Source organism: Colossoma macropomum, unplaced genomic scaffold, assembly GCF_904425465.1.
Source record: "Colossoma macropomum unplaced genomic scaffold, Colossoma_macropomum, whole genome shotgun sequence".
NCBI lineage: Eukaryota > Metazoa > Chordata > Actinopteri > Characiformes > Serrasalmidae > Colossoma > Colossoma macropomum.
The window spans coordinates 4853193-4877788 of NW_023494795.1; the positions used below are offsets into that span (position 1 = coordinate 4853193).

General features: G+C 40.1%; 2 protein-coding genes across 3 annotated transcripts in view; both read left to right on the forward strand.

Moving 5' to 3' along the window:
- rxrgb (retinoid X receptor, gamma b) overlaps positions 1-18692 on the forward strand; it is a 65570-nt gene extending 46878 nt beyond the window's left edge. Inside the window, exons 2-10 of one of the 2 annotated variants that reach the window (XM_036581251.1) lie at positions 1127-1362; positions 10297-10444; positions 11304-11483; positions 11852-12012; positions 14019-14148; positions 14373-14505; positions 14814-14905; positions 17007-17112; positions 18365-18692. In XM_036581251.1, the coding sequence (XP_036437144.1) occupies positions 1127-1362; positions 10297-10444; positions 11304-11483; positions 11852-12012; positions 14019-14148; positions 14373-14505; positions 14814-14905; positions 17007-17112; positions 18365-18512 (1334 nt within the window). In that variant the 3' untranslated portion in view covers positions 18513-18692. Of the gene's footprint in view, positions 1-1126; positions 1363-4241; positions 4454-10296; positions 10445-11303; positions 11484-11851; positions 12013-14018; positions 14149-14372; positions 14506-14813; positions 14906-17006; positions 17113-18364 lie in introns of those variants that run through there. The other variant, XM_036581252.1, reaches the window with a different exon arrangement.
- Positions 18693-23181: 4489 nt separating this feature from the next.
- lmx1a (LIM homeobox transcription factor 1, alpha) overlaps positions 23182-24596 on the forward strand; it is a 30145-nt gene continuing 28730 nt past the window's right edge. The window contains exons 1-2 of the mRNA XM_036582635.1: positions 23182-23457; positions 24004-24199. Coding sequence (XP_036438528.1) covers positions 23427-23457; positions 24004-24199 — 227 coding nt within the window. The 5' untranslated portion in view covers positions 23182-23426. The remainder of the gene's footprint in view (positions 23458-24003; positions 24200-24596) is intronic.

Consider the following 24596-nt stretch of genomic DNA (forward strand, 5'->3'; position numbering starts at 1 on the left):
ATTGCTCTGATTGCTGTTAGATTACTCAGTTACTAATATAATTCATAGTGACAGCCCTTGTATGCATGTATGAAAATGGCCGCAGCTCCATACGTTCCCAACGGCACGCTGTTCCACTGGCTCCTGACTGACGTGCTCTTAAATCAGATCTCTCGGTGAAATGTCACCCTGTCTCTACATACTCGAGCAAGGGTGCTAAAACTTGAGAAAACCTTTCCCATCAGCTCTCATCCACAGGATTCCCAGTAGTGCAGTGTAGCGTTCGTACTGCAGTTCTTACAGTGACGGCCTGTAGTGTTCAGCCACGTCACTGAGGCTGCAGGTAGCGGCACCTGACGCACCAGCCAAGTTTTGCTCTGCAGAGCCTTTAAAATAATTTATTAACATCATTAGAGCAGTTTTATTTGTCACAATGTGCAAATGTAAATATCAGCACTATAATCAGCATTAAGTCTTAGAAATCGTTACCATAGTTTAGCGATACTGTTTAAATGTAATTATGTAATTGTTTATTTATTTTTTTTTTTACATCAACAAATCACATTTGTATTCAGTTTATATTTTGGATTGGCCATTTCGAGTCTGCATCTTCAACTCTTATCTGCTTGTCACAGTCAGAAAATGAAAAAATACAGTAAAAAATGTAAAAAAAAACAAGACTATACACGTTTCATCAAATTCAAATCATAATGAAATATCTCGTGTTCTACGTATAAACACAAATGTGGTATCAGTTGCAAGTGCCTGCAGTAAGCTATGAGTAAGCAATATATGTGTGTGTGTGTATATATATATATATATATATATATATATATATATATATATATATATATATACAATACAGTGTATTGAAAATGCACTCATAGTGGAGGGGTTTACATTATATATAAGACACTGATCATTTGGATAGTAAATAAAACGGTTATCTTTGTGCTGTAGACGTCATGACACCTGTTTTCCATCACCACCACTGTAAAACCTCAGTAAGCTTCTCTACTATGCACCATTTCACAGCAAAACAATTGGATTTACTTTTTTGCCGAATTTTTGAAATATCAGCGGAATTTCCCTTTAAATTGCATGCTTGATGGCTCTAATCTCTCTATCTTTGGATTTCTCTTCTCAGATTCGTCTGGGGTGCTAAATTCATCCCCCTCTCAGCCTCCACCAATGGGCTCCATGATGGGCCACCCGTCGGTGATCAGCTCCTCACGGCCCCTCCCCTCAGACATGGGCCCACTGGGCTCTCCAATCAATGGCCTGGCCTCGCCCTACTCGGTCATCACCTCCTCCATGGGCTCTCCATCCGTCTCGCTGCCCTCCACACCCGGCATGGGCTTCAGCACCCTCAACAGCCCGCAGGTAACCCCACCGCACACAGGCCTAGGGTCGTATTGTGCGCGGTCAGTGCTGAGCAGTGTCCGTATAGAGCAGGGAGAAAAGCTAGTCTAAAAGCAGCTTAGTCTCAGAACTAAGCGGATATCGCGTCAGTGGCAGGGACAGAGCAACTCCTGTTAACCTCTGGAGATTTAGTCCAGCAAGTAATTGCTTAGTTAATTAAGTCATTATTGTATTTACATGTGATTTAGACCCGTATGGACCGTGTTTGTGCCTCTTTCTTTTTCAAGCCATCAAGAAATGATGGCAAAATGTGAAGATTGTTGTTGTTTTTTTTTATTTTTTATTTTTTTTTTTATTTACACAAACAAAACTCAATTTCAAATCATACTTAAATATCTTTATCTACTTAGAAACACAGATTTGTCATTGATAGGCCTGTCACTAGGGTCATTAATTGTCCTATGTCCTAAAATGGCCAAATTGGCTGATTGGCCACTTTTCTTGCTAGCTAGGTTTGCTTAGTAGCTAACATCCGTCGTACTGTCCGATCAATACTGTGCACACACTTCCTCAGCCATCACAATCAGAATCAGAATCAAGCTTTATTGGCCAGGTTTGCTTACATATACAAGAAATTTGGTTTTGGTTACAGGAGCTCACAGTGCACAGTATCAGACAGACATTTACATGTAGTGAATAAAATAAAATAAAATATAAAATAAAATACAATAAAATACAATAAAATAAAATACAAAAAAAATAAAACATGCATTCCTACCATCACTCACTTATACACACACACACAGTCATACCTGTAACCTTCACAATTGTCTGCAGTTACACAGAGTTATATACAGAGTTTAGCGAAGCTACATGAGGATGAAGTGATTTGCAAAGCAAAAAACACTCATTCTTCTAGCATACATGCTAAAAACATTCAAATTAGCTACATAGCTTACAAATAAACAAACATACATCACTCAGCGCTGCCCTCTAAACATGTTAGAGCACCAAGTTAGAAGTTTTTTGTGTGTTCATAAACCTCATAATGTCTCAATGAATGCATTTATTGTTTTCTTTTCTTTACATTTATTAGCCTCATCTTAATGAACCCAGTTCACATTTTGTTTGTTGCAGCATTATATGATTGTGGAATCTAACAACTGTGGAAAATGACTGCAATCAACTTAAATAATTGCGATTATCTTAAATAATTGTGATTAGGTGATAATGTAATAATTATGACTATTCAAACTCAGTGTCAGCTCAAATAAACAAACATTCCTCACTGTTGCTCTCTAAAGGTGTTACAGCGAGGCAGAAATTAGAGCTTTTATTGTTCGTAACATATTTCATTAAATGCAGTTTCTGTTTTCTTACATGTATTTGTTTGCCCCAACGTGACGGATGAAAATGCACGTGATTTACATTCTGTTTGTTGCCAAATAAACATATGACTGTGAAAGCTAACAGCTGCACAGTCAACCTTAATAATTGTGATCAGTTTAAAAAATTGTGAATAGACATTGAATAGACTTTTGCTAGAATTTCTCCTTCAGGGAAATAATAACTAAACCGACACCGACCACACATTTTATGCCTTGTTCTGCATTCTTTACAGCCATATTGGCAGATGCTGACTTGGCCAATTTTTAGCCTTTATTAGCCATATGAAACACACTAGAACATTTTCAGTACCTTTTACTGGCCAAAGTTGTGATGCAAATAACATTGTTTGCTCTTTAATGGGACAAACTAATATTTTGAATGTGAAAATGAAAAATGAATCACCTATTTACATAACATGAATTAAGGATGGAAAGTTCTCTATCAAAAGTAAGAGGCAACTGGCTCTTTGGCATGAAAGGTCATGCATAAATATGCTTAATTATGCATAATTATGATATTTTGGCATTCAGATACAGCTCAAGTGAACTTATCTGGCTGAAATGATTTACATCATAAAACTGCAACACAAATTGGCCAAAATAAAAAAATAATAAAATGAATGATTGCAGATTTCATGTTTGTATATATGAGCTCTGTTCTGATTGGCTACTAACACTACTTATGTTTTCAGGGTGAATGGGTGGGGCTGAGCTGCTGTAAGCTGAATAGGTAGATATATGTAAATGTGTTTTTGTGACATCACAGAAACAATGAATTAAAATCGGGTTTTAGTTTACACATATGGACTGAATGGACTGAATTGTGCATTTTAACAATGCTTACGAACTACATTAAACTATTTTATTTCAAAATAGCAAGGAAACATCTGTTTTCATTGATATGGGCCCTTTAACGAAATGTAAGAAGAGACATTTTAAGCCACAGTAGACTGAGAAGGGTGGAACTTCAGGGTTGGCTTGAGGAGTGAAGGTGGATGTTGTATTAGTGGCTTTAGAAGCAGTAGAGATTAGTTCTCGTTACAGTTGAGGAACAGTTGTTACAGTTGAAAGACATTCCTTGATGTTGGTTCAAAGGCAGCAGTTTCTCCTCAGAGCAACATCTTTCCTCATACTCGTCTTCAACTCCTGACCCACCACATGCCCCAGAGCCCTGTGGGGAATACAGTTCCCTTCCTTGTCAGATATTCAGTCGATTAAATCATACAAAAAGAACTCTAATGTCCGACTGCTCTCCTTCTACAGCAGTAGAGTCTGATTCATGTCGGTAGGTAAAGCGCTGTTTATCTGTTGGACTGTTTAACTGTTGAAATCTGTTTGTCATATAAAATGAAATCTTATCGATATCTGAAATTTAATTTTTGTAAAATCAGTGTTGATTATTTGACAAATCATATCAAATGAATATGAAAATGCTTATATCGCTCAGGCCCTGTTTCTCAACCACCCACAACACCCCCCCCCAACCCCCAACCCACCCCCCACCCGCGCTCCTGCTCTTTTCACTTCATGTCATGTCCACAGCTCGTGAGCTGTTCTGAAAGCTGGGTGCTGAGAGGCGTCCTCGCTCTACACTATGGACTACAAATCCCTTCAGGCTCCTCGCTCAGAATAACCTACACCTCTGACGGGTGACGGCCATGTGAACCGTGACCTGTGGTTTCTGCAAGGGTGTTCGTGCAGAATGTATAAGGTCATATGCTGATGTAAGCCTATATGACCTCCGTATAAGCAGCATGATGTACGTGCGTATAGAGGTTGTTGGCCGTTCACCTGTGGCCAGTAGTAAACACAAAAACATACACACTGCTCTTCACCCTTGGACGCTGCAGTCATTTCAAATTTAATATTAATAATTACATTTGATCTGCCAGTATTTTTTGGCAAAAGTGCTTAAAGGCAGCACTTCGGCTTTCATCCAAAAGAGGAACATGGCCAAATAATTGGACTGAAACAGGCAAATAAATCTACAAAGTAGTGTCAAAATCTAACAGCTCCACCAGCTTTTTAGGTTCGTTGGTTTAATGTGAAGAGAGACTTATAGACTCCGATTACTCCACACTGGCGGTGATAGGAACCAGGATTCACAATGTGTAAAACACAAATATAGCCATTTTATTTACTATCCAGAACCACCAGTGAAGCTACACGTCTTCCGGGTTTCTGTGTGTAATGTTGATAATGGTAAAAAAAAAGTGTCTAAAAAGTGTAAAACCTGAAAAAAAAGCTTTCTTTGGCTACTACTTTGCCACACAGTGCCCCACTTGTACCTCCATGGCATGAATTTAAATGGTTAAAAACATATTTTATGCTAAAGCCTTCTTAAAACCATGATAGAACATGTCAGATAGTTCATTTTAAGAAATACATTTTAGGCTAAAAGCTCACAAAACTAGTGTAAAACAGTGTTTCATCTATCGGACAGTGTATTCATCACCATTTCATGTAAACATTTTCTGTGATGTAGCTTTAAGAGACGTTAAACTCTTCAGATGTCTGGTTCCTATCACCACCACTATGGACAATTCCAGTTGTGAAAAAGTTCCTAGTTTCTCAAAAACGGAGCATTTCACACCAAACTACTCTGAATGACTTGCATCGTAACCATTTGATGCAGAACTTTTGAAAAATTGGTGGAATTCCCCTTCAACAAATTATTTAAGTGGTTCTGAGAAATGCTTTTTGTTTTCTTTGCTGTCCTGCGCTGGTCAGCACAGACGTCTTCGAAACAGTTTGATTTTCCAACCATTGTGTGCAGTTACACCTTTCCGCCAGAGAGGTCTCCAAATCCCCAAAACTAACATAGTGCAGCTTTAGGTAGTGTTGCACAACAACAGTAATAACTGTAATGCTCTCAAAATAATTTCACCCTGGTGACCCTTCACCAGTTTTAATACAGCGGGATTTACCTGTATAAAGAAAAACAAGATGTGCTGTATTATCAACCAGTTAATGTTAGCAATTATTCATACATCAGAAGACTCCATCTCTGAACATTAAAATGTTTGCTGCTTTGACAGAAAATGCTTGTCTGGCATTTTGTCATATTTACTCTTAAATGTAGCCTGTTTACTCAAGCTGGAAGACCCAGACCACATTAATAATAGGGTAATAATGAGCGATGTGCTGTCTTGCTCCAGATATTAACACACACACACACACACACACACACACTCAGAGCTAAATCTAAAGGAAATGAATCTCCAGGCTCCTGAATTGAGGCCTGACAATAGAAGGTTGACTCATCCTGAGTCATGTTTGTTTACAAGAATTGAGTGTTCCTAAAAAGCGCTGGGATAGGCTTCAACATCAACTCTGTGTGTGTGTGTGTGTGTGAGAATGTTCTAAACATAGAGATCTACGCACACAAATACAAAGAGTAATATGCAATACACTGAAAGAGAGAGACAGAGAGAGAGACAGACAGAGAGACAGAGAAAGAGAAACAGTGGTCTGATAGTTTCAATCAGTAGTATGAAGGGAGATTCCACTGATTTTTCAAAATTGTGCCTCATAAAATCATTAAGTTTTAAGATTCATAGACAAATTCATTCAGAGTGGTTTGGTGTAAAATACTCTGTTCTAGAGAAACTTGCTACATAAGAATTGTTCACAGTGGTGGTGATAGGAACCAGACGTCCACCTCTTGAAAGGTTTTGGCCTAAATTGAATTAAGAGGTTCATGCAGTGCTTTAAAAGGAAAATAATACCCCTATATATATGTATATATTCGAAAATATTGCCTGATGCCTGAGACATTGTTACGATAGTTTTGTGAATAGCTTTTGGAAAGGTGCGTGGAGGGTGTTGTAAGACAAAATAGTCCTTGAAGAAAAGTAATTTTTTTCAGTTATACCTCTGTTTTACATTACATACAAAACATATAAAACTTAGAAATTTAATGCCTCTAAAAGTTCTGTCACAGAAAGCTATACGTTAAATGGTTATGAAAATGTTGCTGGATGCCTGAGACATTATTTTATGACAGTTTTAACCCTTGTGAGGTGTTGATGTGTTTGTTATTCGGTGGTCTGGTGGACCCACCATTGGATTGATTGTTTAAATCAGTACAGCCATAACAATTTATGTATTTGAATTCAGAACCTTTAGCCGGAGCGGTGGGCAGCCCTATCCGCAGCGCCAGGGGAGCAGTTGGGGGTTAGGTGCCTTGCTCAAGGGCAATTCAGTCACGTACTGTCGGCTCAGCGGATCAAACCAGCAACGTTCCGGGCACAAGGCTGGTTCCGCAACCTCCAGCCCACGACCGCCCCCTAAATATACCAGTAGAAATACCAGATGTTTAAAATATCACAAGTGTCCAACGTAGGGTTCTCCTTTAGCAGCTGTAGCCAGTCAGCAGCCATGTTGTCCACCCTCACACACAAACACACACACACATATGCAAACACATACACACACAGACACACACACACACTAACAGCAGACCATGTAGGAGGAGAACAGAGTGAAGGACACAGCACCTCCACACTTTTACTCCCCGCAGGTTCACCCAACACCACATGTGTAATATAAATGTGTGGGGGGTGAACAGAGTGAAGACACTGAAAATGGGTTATTTTATGTGTTCTTCACAGAAAATAAGCAAAGGACAAGAATCTGAAGTTGAAATAATAATAAATCACATCATTTTTCTTTTGGTAAACATTGAAAATTAATGTGTTTTTCTCAGGGTCACTGAGGTTAATGTTAGGGTTAGTTAAGTGTAGCACAGATATGCATGTCATACATACGTGTTCTGTTTTTCCCCCCGAGGTGCAGAAGAAGCTGTTCACTCAGAGAATGTCTTCAGGGCTTTTACTGTAAGGAAAGCTCTCAGTAGCTCTGAACTCACGTACACGTACAGAGCTGTCTGACTTCCGGCACACACACACACACACACACACACACACACACACACACACACACACACACACACACACACAAACACAGTCAGTGTGTAGTGGAACAGCAGAACACCAAAACATGCCTAATTATCAGTGTCTTATCAGTGATCATTTTCTCCAACAGCAGTAAATCCAGATATTATCCACCCGATATATCGTTCCAGTTCTAGTTTCAATACATATACAATGTGATATGATTTAGCTTTTCTGCTTCATTAATTGATAGAAAGCTGTAAATTACGCTGAAGGTCTTCTGATTTTTTGAGACTTTTTAGAGACTCTCATGGGACAGTGGAGTCCAAAAATCTGAGAACGCTTTGAAAATCTTTTTTTTTATTTAAACTTGGAAATAAACAACAAAGTTTTAGAATCACAAAAAATTTGCATTAAAGAGAAGTTATGACAATAAAAATGAAGACAAAATATTCAAAATCCTGCACTATTTTTAGGTCTCTATTCACACTGAAGAAAATTTGTGAAATTGGCCTTTGTAAAAAAAGATCAGGTTTAATTTTCAGTCTTATTCCTTCCTTTGAAGCTCAATACATTCTCATATATTGATCTACTGATCAGAGGCTGTGGACTCCATGCTTTAGCGCACACTGTCATTAAAGCAAAAGAAGGACATACCAAATGCTAAGACATTCAGAAAGTCATGTAAACATTCAAAGATTCTGTATGTCACTCAGACTCTTATGTCTGTAATGTAATTTGTAATAAAAAACTTTGTATTAAATTTGAAACGGATGGATAGATGCATAGAAGAATAGTCTCAGACTTGCGAAAGCTTACTTTCTCATGCTACAGTAAGGCAGACGCCCTCGCTCACAGCCCACATGTGAAGGACACAGGGTGAAAGTGGAGCTGGCAGTGGAGGTGTAAATCATGTTGCTGATGAAATGATTTGACACACTTTTCTGTGGGGAAAATGTGTGAGATATCTGCCATCTGCTGGCTGCTTTTGGTAGAGCACCCTTTATTAAACAGCATTGTGTACACGTACACAAACAAAAAAAGACCAACAAAGCGGTCCTGATTTGTTGAAGCATTAAAAACCTTCACATTTCATTTTTTAAGAAGTGCAAAATCATTTCTATTTGGTTACTGGGGTTAGGGTCAGGACATTCTTATTACTTATTCATTACATATTTAATGCAAATGATGGTTATATTTCATGTCTTCTTAGACCAGGGGTGTCAAACTCAACCACTAAAAGGGCCATATTGAAAAATCTCTACAAATCGGTGGGCCAGAGAACATTTATGTTTTTATTTCATTTTTAATTAACGTGGTGCTGTAACCCGAACTGGCCATTGTTTATTCAAATATTCAAAAACTTCAGCAGTAAAATACAGACACTTGTAGTAGACCTTGAAATATTACATGAATGCTTGAAATATTCAAAATTGAAATGTCCCCAGGTGCTCGGTCATTTAAATATACCTATGTGCTTAAACTGGACACCTGGCATCCTTTCATTGCTGCACATTCATTAAGACATGGGTTTCTGAGCTGCTGAGCTGATTTTAAGGGTTTATGTTTATGCATTTTGGTGATATGGCTGGTGTGGAATTGTGCAGAATTGAGGTGTAACCGCTGTCCCATAGACTGTTGTTTGGGTGGGAGAGTCAGAGCACATTACGTTGCAGTGCATGCTGTGGGACTGTAGTGCAGCACATTGTAAAACAGGCTAATATTATTAGTGTCGTGGGCCTGACCCATGGGTCTTAGACTCTGCACATAGACACATATTCATCTCTTCAGCTCCTTTCACATTGCCTCTTTATTTTCTACTCTCTTAATCTTTTTTTCTCTTTTGGTTTTATTTGTCCCTCTGTAAAATGTTTTTATTTATCTATTTATGGTTAGTTGTCTATGCCCTTATCTGGTCTGTACAGTGCATATGGACACACAAAGAGAAATTTCTTGTATGTCACTGCTGTTGAAACAAAACCTCGTATCTCTATTTTTTGTCGTTTTTCAGTCTTTGACTTAATTTGAAAATACCTGTTACCTTTACATTGGGTATAGATTTCATGATGAATGGACCAAAAGAAACGGCCCAAAATGACTTGAAGTAAAGTAGGTTTTTTTCCTTCTCCTGTAAAGTTACTATTTTGGAGATACAAGGTTTTCGTCTGACAGCAGTGATGTGTAACATGCCTGGTGGGAAAAAAAAGTGATTCTGATTCTGATCACACACTTTTATTATTTGCGTATGTTTATCTCGCACAGACATTTCCAAGATTGTCATTTTTGTTTTTGGCAAAGTATTTTTTTGTTCTTTGCAGCGTCTGAAGATTTACATACAGAATGCTTTTGTCCACTTCTGACTACGAGATCCTATCAGTGCTCACTGACATGACATGTTTTGTTGGTTTTCTAAGTGAAAATAAGTTACTATATCCTCTACATACGTACCCCACCACACACACACACCACACACACACACACACACACACACACACACACACACACACAGATAATCCCACATCCAGATACTGTATAAAAACAAATGTTGAGGGATCCATTAGTGGCGTTGGTGGGTGCAATTTTAATTTCTTAATTCTCTCTATCTCTCTTTCTCTCTTTCTCTCTTTCTCTCTCTCTCTGTCTCTCTCTATCTCTCTTCTGTGCTCCTGCAGATGAACTCTCTGAGCAGTGTGAGCAGCTCAGAGGATGTTAAACCCCCTCCTGGTCTGCCGCCGCTTGGCAACATGAACAGCTACCAGTGCACCAGCCCTGGATCCATGTCCAAACACATCTGCGCCATCTGCGGAGACCGCTCCTCAGGTATGAGGGAGATAGAGGGGGAGAGAATGAGGGAGGCGGAGAGAGAGCTTTATAGCTTTTTTCTTATAGCTATATGCTTAAGGCTACAGCTCTGATGATATCGGTTAAAATTAAGTGGAGTCGAGGAGTCGACAACTCCAGCGTCAGGAGTCCGGAGCTGAGAATCAGACTCCAGAACTGAGAATCAGACTCCAGAACTGAGAATCAGACTCCAGCCACCCATGTTAATACCAGCTTATCAAGCCCTTGGCTGTTTGGTCTTATTTCCCCGCAGGGGGCATCCCTGAGGGCAGTTCCTTTACTTTATTAGCTCAAATGAACGGTGGGCTGAGGAACCGAGTAACAGAACAGTAAAATAAAAGCCTGGAGACGAGACGGGGTGTGTGGAGTCAGTACAGCTTAGAACATATCATTTCAGTGGATTATGGTTCAGTTATGTTCCTGACCGTCCTCCCCTTCTTCCGCAAGTGGCCACTTGTGAAACATAAGCTTGTTGCACATCCGAATGGTGAGTTGAAGTTAGTGAGAACAATAATAAAAAGGAATTAAAACAGGGCCCAAAAACCCAGATGTGTGTCACTAAGTAGGGCTACTGAAACAAGTTGCGCTCTTGCGCCCTCATGTGGACAAGTTGAATGAAAAACCTGCCTATTCAAAATACTGTTTATCGGAAATTAAATGAACTTTATAAGGTTAATGGTTAATTATTAACATCCCTAATAATAATAATAATCATTGCGTCCGACTGTAGTAATACTGTAGGTAACACTGTGGTGTCCTGTTTTTGAGCCATTGTTTACTGTTTATGAATGTGGTTCATAGACGTCTGTTTGTGGTTTTTGGCTGTTTGTGAACACAGGAAAACACTACGGCGTGTACAGCTGTGAAGGCTGTAAAGGCTTCTTCAAGAGGACCATCCGGAAAGACCTGACCTACACGTGTCGAGACAGCAAGGAGTGCCTGATCGACAAGCGGCAGCGCAACCGCTGCCAGTACTGCCGCTACCAGAAGTGCCTGGCTATGGGCATGAAGAGGGAAGGTGGGTGTGTGCGTCTAAGTATGGCTTGGTGGGTGTGTGTCCATCAAATGTGCCAGAGTAGAGGTCCATATGGATGTAGCATAGAAAGCTGCGTTATATAACATCACAAAGAAACCTTTGCCTTGTGTTTAAAAGGACTGAAAACAATGTAACGTATATTTTTATATTGAAGTAATTTTGGAAAAAATGTTACAGTAACATCCACTACAGGTTGAGAAGGCTTTTTTCTGTAAAGTTACCATTTTGGAGCCACAAGATTTTGTTCCAGCAGTGAGAATAAGCAGAAATATACAAAAAAACTAGACTTTCTGTGTTATATTTTTCACGTTTTATACGTTTTTTTAAATGCTGTGCATATCTCTATATAGCGGTTCAGGAAGAGAGGCAGCGTGGGAAGGAGAAGAGCGATAACGAGGTGGAGTCGACGAGCAGTTTCAATGAAGAAATGCCGGTGGAGAAGATCCTTGATGCGGAGCTCGCAGTGGAACCCAAAACCGAAACACAGACAGACGGCAGTCCCGGAAACTCTGTGAGTAACATAACTTTTGTGTGCTGTGCCACTAATAAAGCTAGCCTGCTACACTCTCACTCGCCCCTCTCGTCACTGGGGTGGGACCCTCAAGGGTCCATCTCAGTACCTTTAGTCAGGGAACATAACTGAACCATAATCCACTGAAATGATATGTTCTAAGCTGTACTGACTCCACACACCCCGTCTCGTCTCCAGGCTTTTATTTTACTGTTCTGTTTTAAAACATTCGGTTATGAAAAGGTACAAATACGAACTTTTCACCTGGAAACACTTATTTAAGGTTCACAATCAGACCTTAAAACCACTGTTGTACCTTTGAGGCAACATTTACATTGTCTCTACTTTGATGAACGAAAAATGTACCTGCACAGAACCTTTATAACTCACAGTGCATGTGTATTGAGGACGTGTTGATGTGAAACCTTCCCAGGTCTTCTCTTTATGTAATTACTTCTCTGATCTATTGAGAATTTCTGTAGAATTTCCAGTATTGTTGTGAATACAACCTTGCCAGACGTACAAATCGTCCTTTATGTTTTTATATGCTTTTGTCATTTTTATAAATAAACCTCTTGAATTTCCAGGGCTCACCGGGTTCCCAGAGTTTTTCTACACATTTCTGAAACCTCAGAACAGCTCAGCTAGTTTACACTGAAATGCCTTTAGGTCCTGAATAAAAAGCCTTAGTATGTCACAAGCTGGGATTTTAAGGGGTCAGAATAAACAAAGAAAGACAAACGTGAGGACTTGAACCTTTCAGTACAGAACGCGAAGTGATTATAGCCCCTTAAGTGGGCAGGACCCACGGCCCAGGCTTCTATAACTAAAGAATGACTCAGCCAGTTTGCATTGTGTTTTATGTAATGATTAACGAGCCTTAGGATGTAATAAGCCTGGAGTTTAAAGGGGTAAATGTTATTTGTGACATAACTTACTCTGTGATTGTGTAATGTAATTAGACATGAATACTTATGTAGTGTGAATCTAATCATGCAGTAATAATTAGAGCCTGACTGATATGAAAGATTTGTGACCGATTATGGTTTTAAGGAGCTAAAAATTCTGATGATATCAGCTGATAAAAAATTGTATTATATTTAAAGTTATTATTTTCATTCATACAACAGTTTAAGTTAAACAGTGCTTTACTGACTGATATGGCAGCTCCCATTTAATTAACAGTCGAAGCTCTGAGTCTTAAATAATATAAATATTATAACACTGGATGTAGTGGACCCCCAGGGACCCTCACAGAGCAGGTAATATTTGGGGGATCATTCTCAGCACTGCAGTAACGCTGACATGGTGGTGGTGTGTAAGTGTGTGTTGTGCTGGTACGAGTGGATCAGACACAGCAGTGCTGCTGGAGTTTTAAAACACTGTGTCCACTCACTGTCCACTCTATTAGACACTCCTACCTTGTCAGTCCACCTTGTAGATGCAAAGTCAGAGACGATAGCTCATCTGCTGCTGCACAGTTTGTGTTGGTCATCCTTTAGTCCTTCATCAGTGGTCACAAGACGCTGCCCACAGGACGCTGTTGGCTGGATATTTTTGGTTGGTGGACTATTCTCAGTCCAGCAGTGACACTGAGGTGTTTAAAAACTCCAGCAGCACTGCTGTGTCTGATCCACTCAGACCAGCGCAACACACACTAACACACCACCACCACGTCAGTGTTACTGCAGTGCTGAGAATGATCCACCACCCAAATAGTACCTGCTCTGTGAGGGTCCATGGGGGTCCTGACCACTGAAGAACAGGGTAAAAGGGGGCTAACAAAGTATGCAGAGAAACAGATGGACTACAGTCTGTAACTGTAGAACTACAAAGTGCATCTATATAGTAAGTGGAGCTGATAAAATGGACAATGAGCGTAGAAACAAGGAGGTGGTCATAATGTTATGCCTGATCAGTGTACATGTTCATTTAAACCCTTGATAAAAAGACTAAACTATTACAAGTGTATATTTATATGAGTCTCTCTCTCTTTTTCTTGTCAGACGAACGACCCGGTCACTAATATCTGCCAGGCTGCAGACAAGCAGCTCTTCACACTGGTCGAATGGGCAAAAAGGATACCGCACTTCTCTGAACTGCCCCTGGACGATCAGGTCATTCTGCTGCGGGCAGGTAGGCCACACATGCACCCTCACCGTCATATGTGATCAGAGTCGGGGTTGCTGCTAGTGAAGAACATTTAATCTGTATATTTCCTGAAAAAGTACTGTGTAATTCAGGAACGCTGACCTCTGTTGGTCAGACAGTTCATACTCGGTGTGAAGAGCTGTTTACAGACAGTGACTCAAAACACTGAGAAAATGACGACTCATCCGTTTGTTGTTTTTTTTCTTCAGGCTGGAACGAGCTGCTTATCGCTTCGTTCTCACACCGCTCTGTCACGGTGAAGGATGGCATCCTGCTAGCCACTGGCCTCCACGTGCACCGCAGCAGCGCCCACAGTGCGGGGGTGGGCTCTATTTTCGACAGGTCAGCTCCCGCTCATGCACCTTTACCCCGTTTTGGCCTTCGACAACTAATCATCATTTGAGGGAAATGTGATTCAAAAATAGCTAATGCTAATAATTAGTGTTGTACAATGTGAAATTTTTTTTTAATACTATAACATAAACAGATCAGCGACTTTGACAGTTCTAACACTGCTGTTCTACGAACCTCTTCATTCGTGTCTATGCTGATCTATAGATGCTTATAGACGGCTGTATCTTCATTCTATCTCTGTGTGTTATGTAGATCGTCCATGTAGCCTAAATTGTAAGTATATTTGTATGTCACAGGGTGCTGACTGAGCTGGTGTCTAAGATGAAGGACATGCAGATGGATAAGACAGAGCTGGGCTGCCTGAGAGCCATCGTCCTGTTCAACCCCGGTCAGTGATACACTAAAGCAGTAAACCTCGAGAGGCCATGCGTTAAAGTCATTTTATCACAGGTGGGGATGCTAATGGACCTGACGCCTAACGGGGCGCCTAAAATCCCCTTATCTGTGATAAAATCACTGTATCACACAGAGTTTGTAAAGAATGGACCTGTCCTGAGAGACTATTACAGAGGAGTTTCATTGATTTCTTAAAATGTCTACATAATTAAATGGTTAAGATGTAAACAAGTCTTTTCTAGAGAAACTTGGTCACAGTGGTGGTGATGGAAATCATTAAACAGTTAATACCTCTATAAGGATGCTGCTGATGCCTCAGACATTCTTTATGATCGTTTTAAAACAGGATTTTGGTCTAAAACCTCTTTTTTTAAATACAGCATGGTGGAGAGATACATATAAGGCAGGGGTCTGTAACCTAAATGTTAAAAAGAGCCAATTTGTCAAGTTTCAACAAAAGTCTAACCACCTCCGGAGCCACATTTCATGTCCATTTTATTGAAGTAACGTTTCACCATCTTGGCTGTAAATAGGTCTCAGTATGTGCTGATGTCCCAGTATAGGCTAATAAATATAAACATAAACACAGACTTACTTTGCTCTGCTTTAAGCTTTAGCACAGCTATAGCTGCTTTTCTCACATCTCCAGCAGGAAACTTTTCCTCAAAAGTAGAACAGTTTCTTGTAAAATGTCTCTCAACGTTCGACTTTTTATGAAGCTGAAGTCGCTTCTCATTCGCCAGCTTCTTGTTCGTATTTTCTCGTTCCATCCCTGCAACATTTAAGGTCGAATGTGAAAATTCGAGCGAGAAACTGACCTCAGCTTCGTGACTTTTTAGTGTTTTACAGTTTCTCATTGCAGATTAAACGTATCAGGAAACCAGCTGGAGTGATTTATAAACGCAAATAAGTCCATTCATCTCCAAAATTATCGATGTTTGTCTTAAATCTCTCTCTTTGCTGTTTCATTAGCTACTAGCTTGGCGAGATTGTTGTCTGTGTGGCTATGGTGACCAGCAGTCTGCGAGCCAACCTTGAGTTAAAGGGTGAATCAGCAGTTCTACATTAACTCCAGTTTAAGACCATTTATTGTTAAACTGTGTTGAACGATCAGCAGAGCTTTATTTTACTGTAAAGGAGGATTATTTTATTATTACCTACAAACCTAATTCTGCTGTGGAGCCACAACAGGACTTCAAAAGAGCCGCATGCAGTTCCGGAGCCACGTGTTTTTGCCGACCCCTGATATAAGGCAAAGCCAAATAGTATCCAGATAAACATTTTTTAATATTTTCATATTTTCCACTATTCTGCCATCATCAGCATCACATATAAAAACTCAGAAGACTTGTGTGGGTTCACTGGTTATTTTGAACTGTAAATAAAATGGCCACACTTGTGTTGCAGACATATAACCCCTGGTTCCCATCACCACCACTGTAAAGAAACCAGAGCATGTTTCTCTGCAATGAACTATTTCACATCAAACCGTATTATTTGTGCATTCAATAAAGCACAAATAATAAAAACCACTGGAATCCACCTTTAATAAACACTCTTAACAAAAAGGGTTCTACATAATACCAAAAATGGGTTCTTTAGCCTTTAACAATAGCGGAACCCTTTTTGGTGCTATATAGAGCCCTTTTCAAAAAAGGTTCTATATAGAACCACCTGGTGCACATTCTCCAACAGTCTGAAGAATGTTTTGTGATGCAAAGAGCTCTTAAATCATGCAAGGGGTTCTTTGAATGTTTCTATATAGAAGCTCTATAGAAATTCTATATAGAACCTTTTTTATGACTAGAGAACCTTTGGAAAACCAGCTTTTTTATGAGTGAAGAGCGTGAAGACGTTCCAGATACATTTCCGAAGCAGTTTATTCCATTTTAATATTTAAAACTATATTTAAAAATACCTCCGTGGCTTCCGAACATTGTGAATATGTATCAGCTAGTGGTGAAGTGTGGACTTTTCGCTAAATATTTCCTAAACACTACAAGAAGCAGAAGTGTAAATGTTACAGGAGGGTCTCACCAGTCTGACCTGAAAGTTCATGTGTGTCTGAGTATGGCTGTTCTTTGTGCTTGCAGACGCCAAAGGCCTCTCTAATCCATCTGAGGTGGAGCGGCTCAGGGAGAAGGTCTACGCCTCTCTGGAGTCCTACACCAAGCAGAAATACCCCGACCAACCTGGCAGGTACTGCATCATAACGGCTGTGGACAAGCTTTCATGCTTTAAAGAGCTCATGTCCTACGTTTTAACAATTTCCAAACCTCTCTTTATCCCTTGGATTTGAACAGGCTGTTTTTGTTATTGTGCCCTATAATTTCAACATGAATGGGCGGAGCTAAACTGCTGTAGACTAAATAGGTGTATATATGGCTACGTTCACATTACCTGGTTGAAGTGGCACAAATCCGTTTTTTTGCCCTAATGTGACTCAGATCTGATGTTTTCAGGGCTGTGTGGACGTGCAAATCTGATCTGTTCAAATCTGACCTGAGCCACTTTCATATGTGGTCCTAGATCAGATTCGTATCTGATTCGTGGCCATGCGACCTTAATGTGACGCTCAGATCGGAATTCATGTGCTTTTTTTCCACTGCGCGTGCGCCATCATTCAGCGTTACCATGGCAACAGCGCCAAACAGAAGTTAAAGCCTGTAAACGGTGGAAAAGCAGCTCATCTCACCTTTTTCTCCTTTGTCTCACTCTAATAATGAAGCTGGGAGCTGATCAAAGCCGGTTCGTTCACATTAATGACAGATTTGAATCAGCTACCTAAACGAGTGTGAACCATCATGTCAGGGAGATCGGATTTGAGCTAAAATCGGAAGAGTAGACAGAAAAGAGGGCCAAACTCACTATTAATACCCTTGATTTCATAAGAAACGTTGCATAAGCATAAGCAACTGTCTACAAACTTATGGACATATAGTGTAATATCTGGTCAACATTTGTCCTCTGGTCACCTGATCAGTGGTGGATGGATTAGGGGGAGTCCATGACAACAAATGACCCACACTCTGTAACTGAACACCTAGATAAGAGAACCTTTATTGTAAGAACAGCACCAATTAGGTGGATTTTAGAGGTGGACGTCTGGTTCCTATCACCACCACTGTGTACTGTGTACCACTCTGAATGACATCTTAATGTTCACATCTTTTAATTTGATTTAGCAGAAATTTTTGAAAAATCAGTGGACTTTCCCTTGAAGGTGATGTTGCCAAGTAATAGAAAAGAAATAAAGGATGTGACTGATTTTTTTTTGTCTGGTGAGCATATGTGTTTCTAATAAAGTGGCCAGTGAGTGTCACTCTGTTCTGATAGACATATTGAACTGACTGTAGATCAGCATTCATACTCTGTGTGTGTGTGTGTGTGTGTGTGTGTGTGTGTGTGTGTGTGTGTGTGTGTGTGTGTGTGTGTGTGCGCGCCTTGGCAGGTTTGCTAAGCTCTTACTGCGCCTCCCCGCGCTGCGCTCCATCGGTCTGAAGTGTCTGGAGCACCTCTTCTTCTTCAAGCTGATCGGAGACACGCCCATAGACACCTTCCTCATGGAGATGCTGGAAGCGCCCCACCAGATCACATGACACAAGCCCCGCCCCCCCACTGCCATTTCTTTTGTACATACACCCATGTAATAATAATTGATATAACTTTGATGAACTTGATCGAGGATGTAAGCTACGTATTTTGTACCAAGCACAAATTATTTACTGATGTGAGAAATTTGTATGACGGGGGGACGGTGTTGGGGGAGGGAGAGGGAGGGAGGGAGGGAGGGAGGGAGGGGCAGGAAAGCTCCCCGAGTTCACTGTCAAAATGAATTTGAATAGATTTGTTTTGAAAAGAATTTTTTCTCTTTGTAAATAGATAATTTCAGGTGTCCACTCTAACAGCAAAACAATGCAATAAAGAGCATTTATTTTATTCAAGAAGGATGAAGTTTATCAAAAAAACGCCATAATTTCTAAAGACTGCAGTTTAGAATCCTGTCTGAATAAAATATTTAAATTTATGTGAAGTCATTGTGTTCTTTTGCTATGCACCCATCACCAGTCAGTGTTGACCACTAGGTGGCAATATATCAATGTGATTCAAAACCCACACACGGTCCATCAGTCTTATTCCTGAATAACTGTGTGTTGAAAATACACAGCTACCATAATGCTGTTATACATGTTTAATAACAGCTGAATTGACATACAAAGCATTTATGAGCTTCTCTTTAATATAAACAGGCTCTGCTTGACTGTTTTTCACATAAAAACATGTAATTCCAACATAAAAAATATAATGGCTTTATTTTTGTCATAAATAAATTACAGGCATATCAGGCATAACATTCTGACCACCTCCTTGTTTCTACGCTCATTGTCCATTTTATCAGCTCCACTTACTATATAGGTGCACTTTGTAGTTCTACAGTTACAGACTGTAGTCCATCTGTTTCTCTGCATACTTTGTTAGCCCCCTTTTACCCTGTTCTTCAGTGGTCAGGACCCCCATGAACCCTCACAAAGCAGGTACTGTTTGGGTGGTGGATCATTCTCAGCACTGCAGTAACACTGACGTGGTGATGTATTAGTGTGTGTTGCGCTGGTCTGAGTGGATCAGACACAGCAGTGCTGCTGGAGTTTTTAAACACTGTCCACTCACTGTCCACTCTATTAGACACTCCTACCTTGTCAGTCCACCTTGTAGATGTAAAGTCAGAGACGATAGCTCATCTGCTGCTGCACAGTCTGTGTTGGTCATCCTCTAGTCCTTCATCAGTGGTCACACCAGCAGTGACACTGAGGTGTATAAAAACTCCAGCAGCACTGCTGTGTCTGATCCACTCAGACTAGCGCTAGGGTCCATGGGGGTCCTGACCACTGAAGAACAGGGTGAAAGGGGGCTAACAAAGTATGCAGAGAAAGAGATGGACTACAGTCTGTAACTGTAGAACTACAAAGTGCACCTATATAGTAAGTGGAGCTGATAAAATGGACAATGAGCGTAGAAACAAGGAGGTGGTCATAATGTTATGCCTGATCGGTGTAAATAAAGAGATGAGGGGTCATATTTACTTGGAGTAAAGTTTTAATCGATCTTTCCTGAACGTTTTTTTCAAATGCTGAAGCTTTTGTGCTGAAGTATATTTATTAATAATCTACTTTTTACTCTGCATTTAGTCATTAATGCTTAGTTATACATTTTTTTTGTGTTGCATTCAATCATCACATTAATGGCAGCGTCTGTTCTGCTGTATCTCCCACTTTTGAGGTGTATCATTTATTTTACTGCCTCAAAAAGGGAAGAACAGGCAAACAAGTCTCAGTTATACTGGTACATACTGCTAAGATGTTCCACTGCAGTTCCGCAGCTGATTTAGCTCAGTCAGGTTCAGGAGCTGAATCTAGTAATGATAAAGAACCATATAAGCTACAGTGCTGAAACCTGGTGTGCTATGTAGAGACATCCTGGCCTTTCCAATGATGTTTCGTTTGTCCAGGTGTGTCATTCACAACAGGAGTTCTGCCTTTTTAAAATGACTGCCATCTCAGCAACCACATTTTATGGGTGTAAGAGTGAAAAGGGGTGAAAAATATGCATTTATGATGTTTCTAAAGCCCATAGTTAAAATGTTTTAGATAAAAAAAAAACATTTTAGCTCATTTTCAGAGTGTTTTTTTATTGATATGCCTAAAAGTTTAACCAAATAACAGCATACTTTGTTTGATGTCCTCTGTGGTGGACACTGGGACTTAAATCTGTTTTACATGAAATTCATGATATCACAGGTGACAGGAAACTGAGGCAGAGAGAATTAAAGGATGATCAAACTCCTCTTGATCCAGTTTGGGTTAAAGCAACAACATGTAAGCTGAGCAGTTAAATGCATTACTGTAATTTTACTGTATCTATTTTTTTCTTTTGTTCTTCATTTTTTTGTACCGCCAATATTTTTTGTTTTACTGCTAAATGGACATCTGGAATAAGTGTTTGCCTGCATTTAAGCTCGAGATCTGACCTTTATTAAATTTCCTAATTTATTTGAAAATCTCCTTTTACACAATTTTACATTTAAAAATTAAAACATTAAAAATAAACTAATTCTCTTTCCTCTCCATTCATACTTACTATTCATCCCTACCGTGGAACAGTTTGCTGCTAAATGACTCCCAAAGCCGAACTGACTGTGTGCCCTGAATCACTTTGAGCAGCACGTTGATGATCAGGACTTTGAAGACTGATGAAGAGGTTTTTGAAGTTGTTGCTGATGCTGCAGCAGGTCTTGGTCTGATGCAGTGTAGTAAACAAGAAATATGACATCAACATAATTAATATGCAACGTCCTGTCGCCCACTATAAAGGACATTACATAAAAAATAAACAAAAAGTGTTTTTAAAAAAAAATAAAATAAATGTGACGAATAATTTTTCAGCCAATTTACTATTTTATCTTAAAATAGAATCTGAAATTCTCAAACATTAATTTTTCTGGGTCTCAGGAGGAAATGGCAGAAAATAGTACATTCGGTTACTTCATTTTCTTTATATGCCATAGCTACATCAGCTAGTGCCACATTTAAAAACTGCCATCAAAAAGCTGCATTTTAAACAACATCACACCCCCTTTCTGCACTAAATCCAATTAAACAGAACTAATTAAGCTACATAGTCATTTTTTACATGTTTATTTCACACTTTCTGTCACAGTTGTTTTTTGTTTCTGTCGCTTTGTTGAAATTCAGTCCCAATGTGACCAAATGACCACATTAATATGATAACTGATACATTCTTACTTCTTAGCCATGTCATTTGGATCCATTTGAAAATAATATATATATATATATATATATATATATATATATATATATATATATATATATATATATATATATATATATATATTTCAGATTTGTGCTGAAGTAAATCAGAAAATGTATGAACTAAATTAATTGTGACCTTCAGACACTGAAATTAAGGGGTTAACTGGTTTCTTGACCTTTTTAACAGTAACTCAGTGGAGTACCGGTGCTGTTGGAGTGTGGGTTCATTCTGCTCTGCTCTCCTCTGATACTCACTTTATTGAGTTCCTGCTGTTCTCTCTAATCCCGGTCTGAGAGCTGGAGAGGGTGAATGTTTTGCCAAAGGACAGAATCAGCAGAGCCGGTCAGTGCTGAGATATAAACCCACTCCTTCTGGTCACCAGCTCACCTCTCTCACTACTACAGGACACCCACACAAACAAACAAACAAACAAACAAACAAACAATTCTATCACCACATAAAGCGGTGAGAGAGAGGAGAGAAGGAGAGAGAGTTAGAGAGAGAAAGAGAGATAGTTACAGAGAGAGAAAGAGGAGAGAGTCTCAGAGAGAGAGTCAGACAGAGAGAGAATCAGAGAGAGAGAGTGTCTCAGAGAGAGTCAGACAGAAAGAGTCAGACAGAGAGAATCAGAGAGAGAGAGTGTCTCAGAGAGAGTCAGACAGAAAGAGTCAGACAGAGAGAATCAGAGAGAGAGAGAGAGTCTCAGGGAGAGTCAGAGAGAGAGATAGTTACAGAGAGAGAGAGTTACAGAGAGAAAGAGTTACAGAGAGAAAGAGTGTTAGAGAGAAAAAGAGTCAGAGAGAGAGGAGAGAGAATCAGAGAGAGAGAGAGTTACAGAGAGAGAGAGAGAGTCAGAGAGAATCAGTGACAGAGGAGAGATATATATATAGAGAATTAGAGAGAGAGAGAGTCAGAGAGAGAGAGAGGAGAAAGGGATATAGAGAATGATAGAGAGGAGAAAGAGAGAGAGAAAATTAGAGAGAGAGAGAGAGAGTCAGAGAGAGACAGAGGAGAAAGGGATATAGAGAATGAGAGAGAGAGAGAGAGAGAGAGTCAGAGAGAGAATCAGAGAAACGGGAGAGAGAGAGAGAGATAGAGAATTAGAGAGAGAGAGAGAGAGAGAGAGTCAGAGAGAATCAGAGACAGAGGAGGGAGAGATATATAGAGAATTAGAGAGAGAGAGAGTCAGAGAGAGAGAGAGAGAGAGAGAGAGAGAGAGAGAGTCAGAGAGAGTCAGAGAGAATCAGAGACAGGAGGGAGAGATATATAGAGAATTAGAGAGAGAGAGAGTCAGAGAGAGAGAGAGAGAGAGAGAGAGAGAGAGAGAGAGTCAGAGAGAGAGAGATCAGTAGTGTGAGTGTGTGGTGTGTGAGTGAGTGTGTACGTGTTGAGGTGTGCGGATGCGCTGCGCGCGGGTCTCTGCTCGGTAAGTGTTCAGTGATCTGATTTACTCTCAGTCAGAAATGTAGCTTCAGTTTTACTCGCGTTGCTGTGACTCGGTAAAACTCGCTTCACTGGAGTCTCTGGTTTACTGTCTGTTCGCTTCTCGCGGCTCCTGTGAGCTCAGAGTGAGTCAGACGGAGCGCTGAGAGTCTCAGAGCCGGTCAGTGAATCGGTCAGTGCTGAGAGAGTCTGAGAGAAAAGACTGACTGCAGGTTTGTTTCCTTCACAGAGCTCTGAACATCATGGGTGAGGGCAAGTTAGCAGCTTTACCTGGTAAATACAACTAAATTCGTTCATTCAATAATTTTTCTTCTTCTTCTTCTTCTTCTTCTTCTTCTTCTTCTTATTGTTATTGTTATTATTGTTGTTGCTGTTGTTATTGATCCTCTATATATATATATATATATATATATATATATATATATATATATTTCTTTTTTGTAAACACTATAACGCTATTAAATAGTAAATGATTTACTGTATTTATGTATTTATAGTTATTTATTGGCAGGTTTTCTATTGTTTTCTATTATTCTGACTTCATTATATGTCCTATACAGCCCGTATTCAGTTTTCTGCAGCTCTGTTTTCGTTCTCGACTCTTTTACAGCTTCGTATTTTAATACTAGTCAGTTTAAATCAGTGAAGCCGTAGAGCAGCAGCATCGCAATGAACTCGTTTCGTACATTTACCTGCAGCTTTATTGTACTGAAAGCAGTGATCAGAGTTCTGAACAGCGGAGTACTGAGTTTGTACTGTGTTGTGTTCCTCACCTGTACTGTTCTGTGTGTGTGTGTGTGTGTGTGTGTGTGGTTACAGTGTGTGTGGACCCCTCTCTTCAGGCTGTATGTGTGTGCGCGGGCTGCGCGCGACCCATACGGGAGCGCTTCCTGCTGCGCGTGCACTGCGGCGTGTGGCATGAGCGGTGCGCGCGCTGCTGTGAGTGCGGAGAGCTGCTGGAGAAGAGCTGCTTCAGCAGAGACAACAAACTCTACTGCAGGACTGACTACCAGAGGTAGGACACTCTCTCACTCTCACTCTCACTCACTCTCACTCTCTCTCTCACACTCTCTCATTCTCTTAAACTGAGTTTAAAACCTCTAGCACTCTCTGCTCACTCCCTTCACTTTACTCACTCTTCGCACTCTGCTCATTAACCTCCTCCTCCTCACTCTCACTCTCACACACCCTCACTCTCACTCTCTTAAACTGAGCTTAAAACCTCCAGCACTCTCTGCTCACTCCCTTCACTTTACTCACTCTTCTCACTCTGTTCATTAACCTCCTTCTTCTCACTCTCACTCTTTCTCTCACTCTCACACACTCTCACTCTTACTCTCACCCTCACTCTCTTAAACTGAGTTTAAAACCTCCAGCACTCTCTGCTCACTCCTCTCACTCCTCTCATGAAC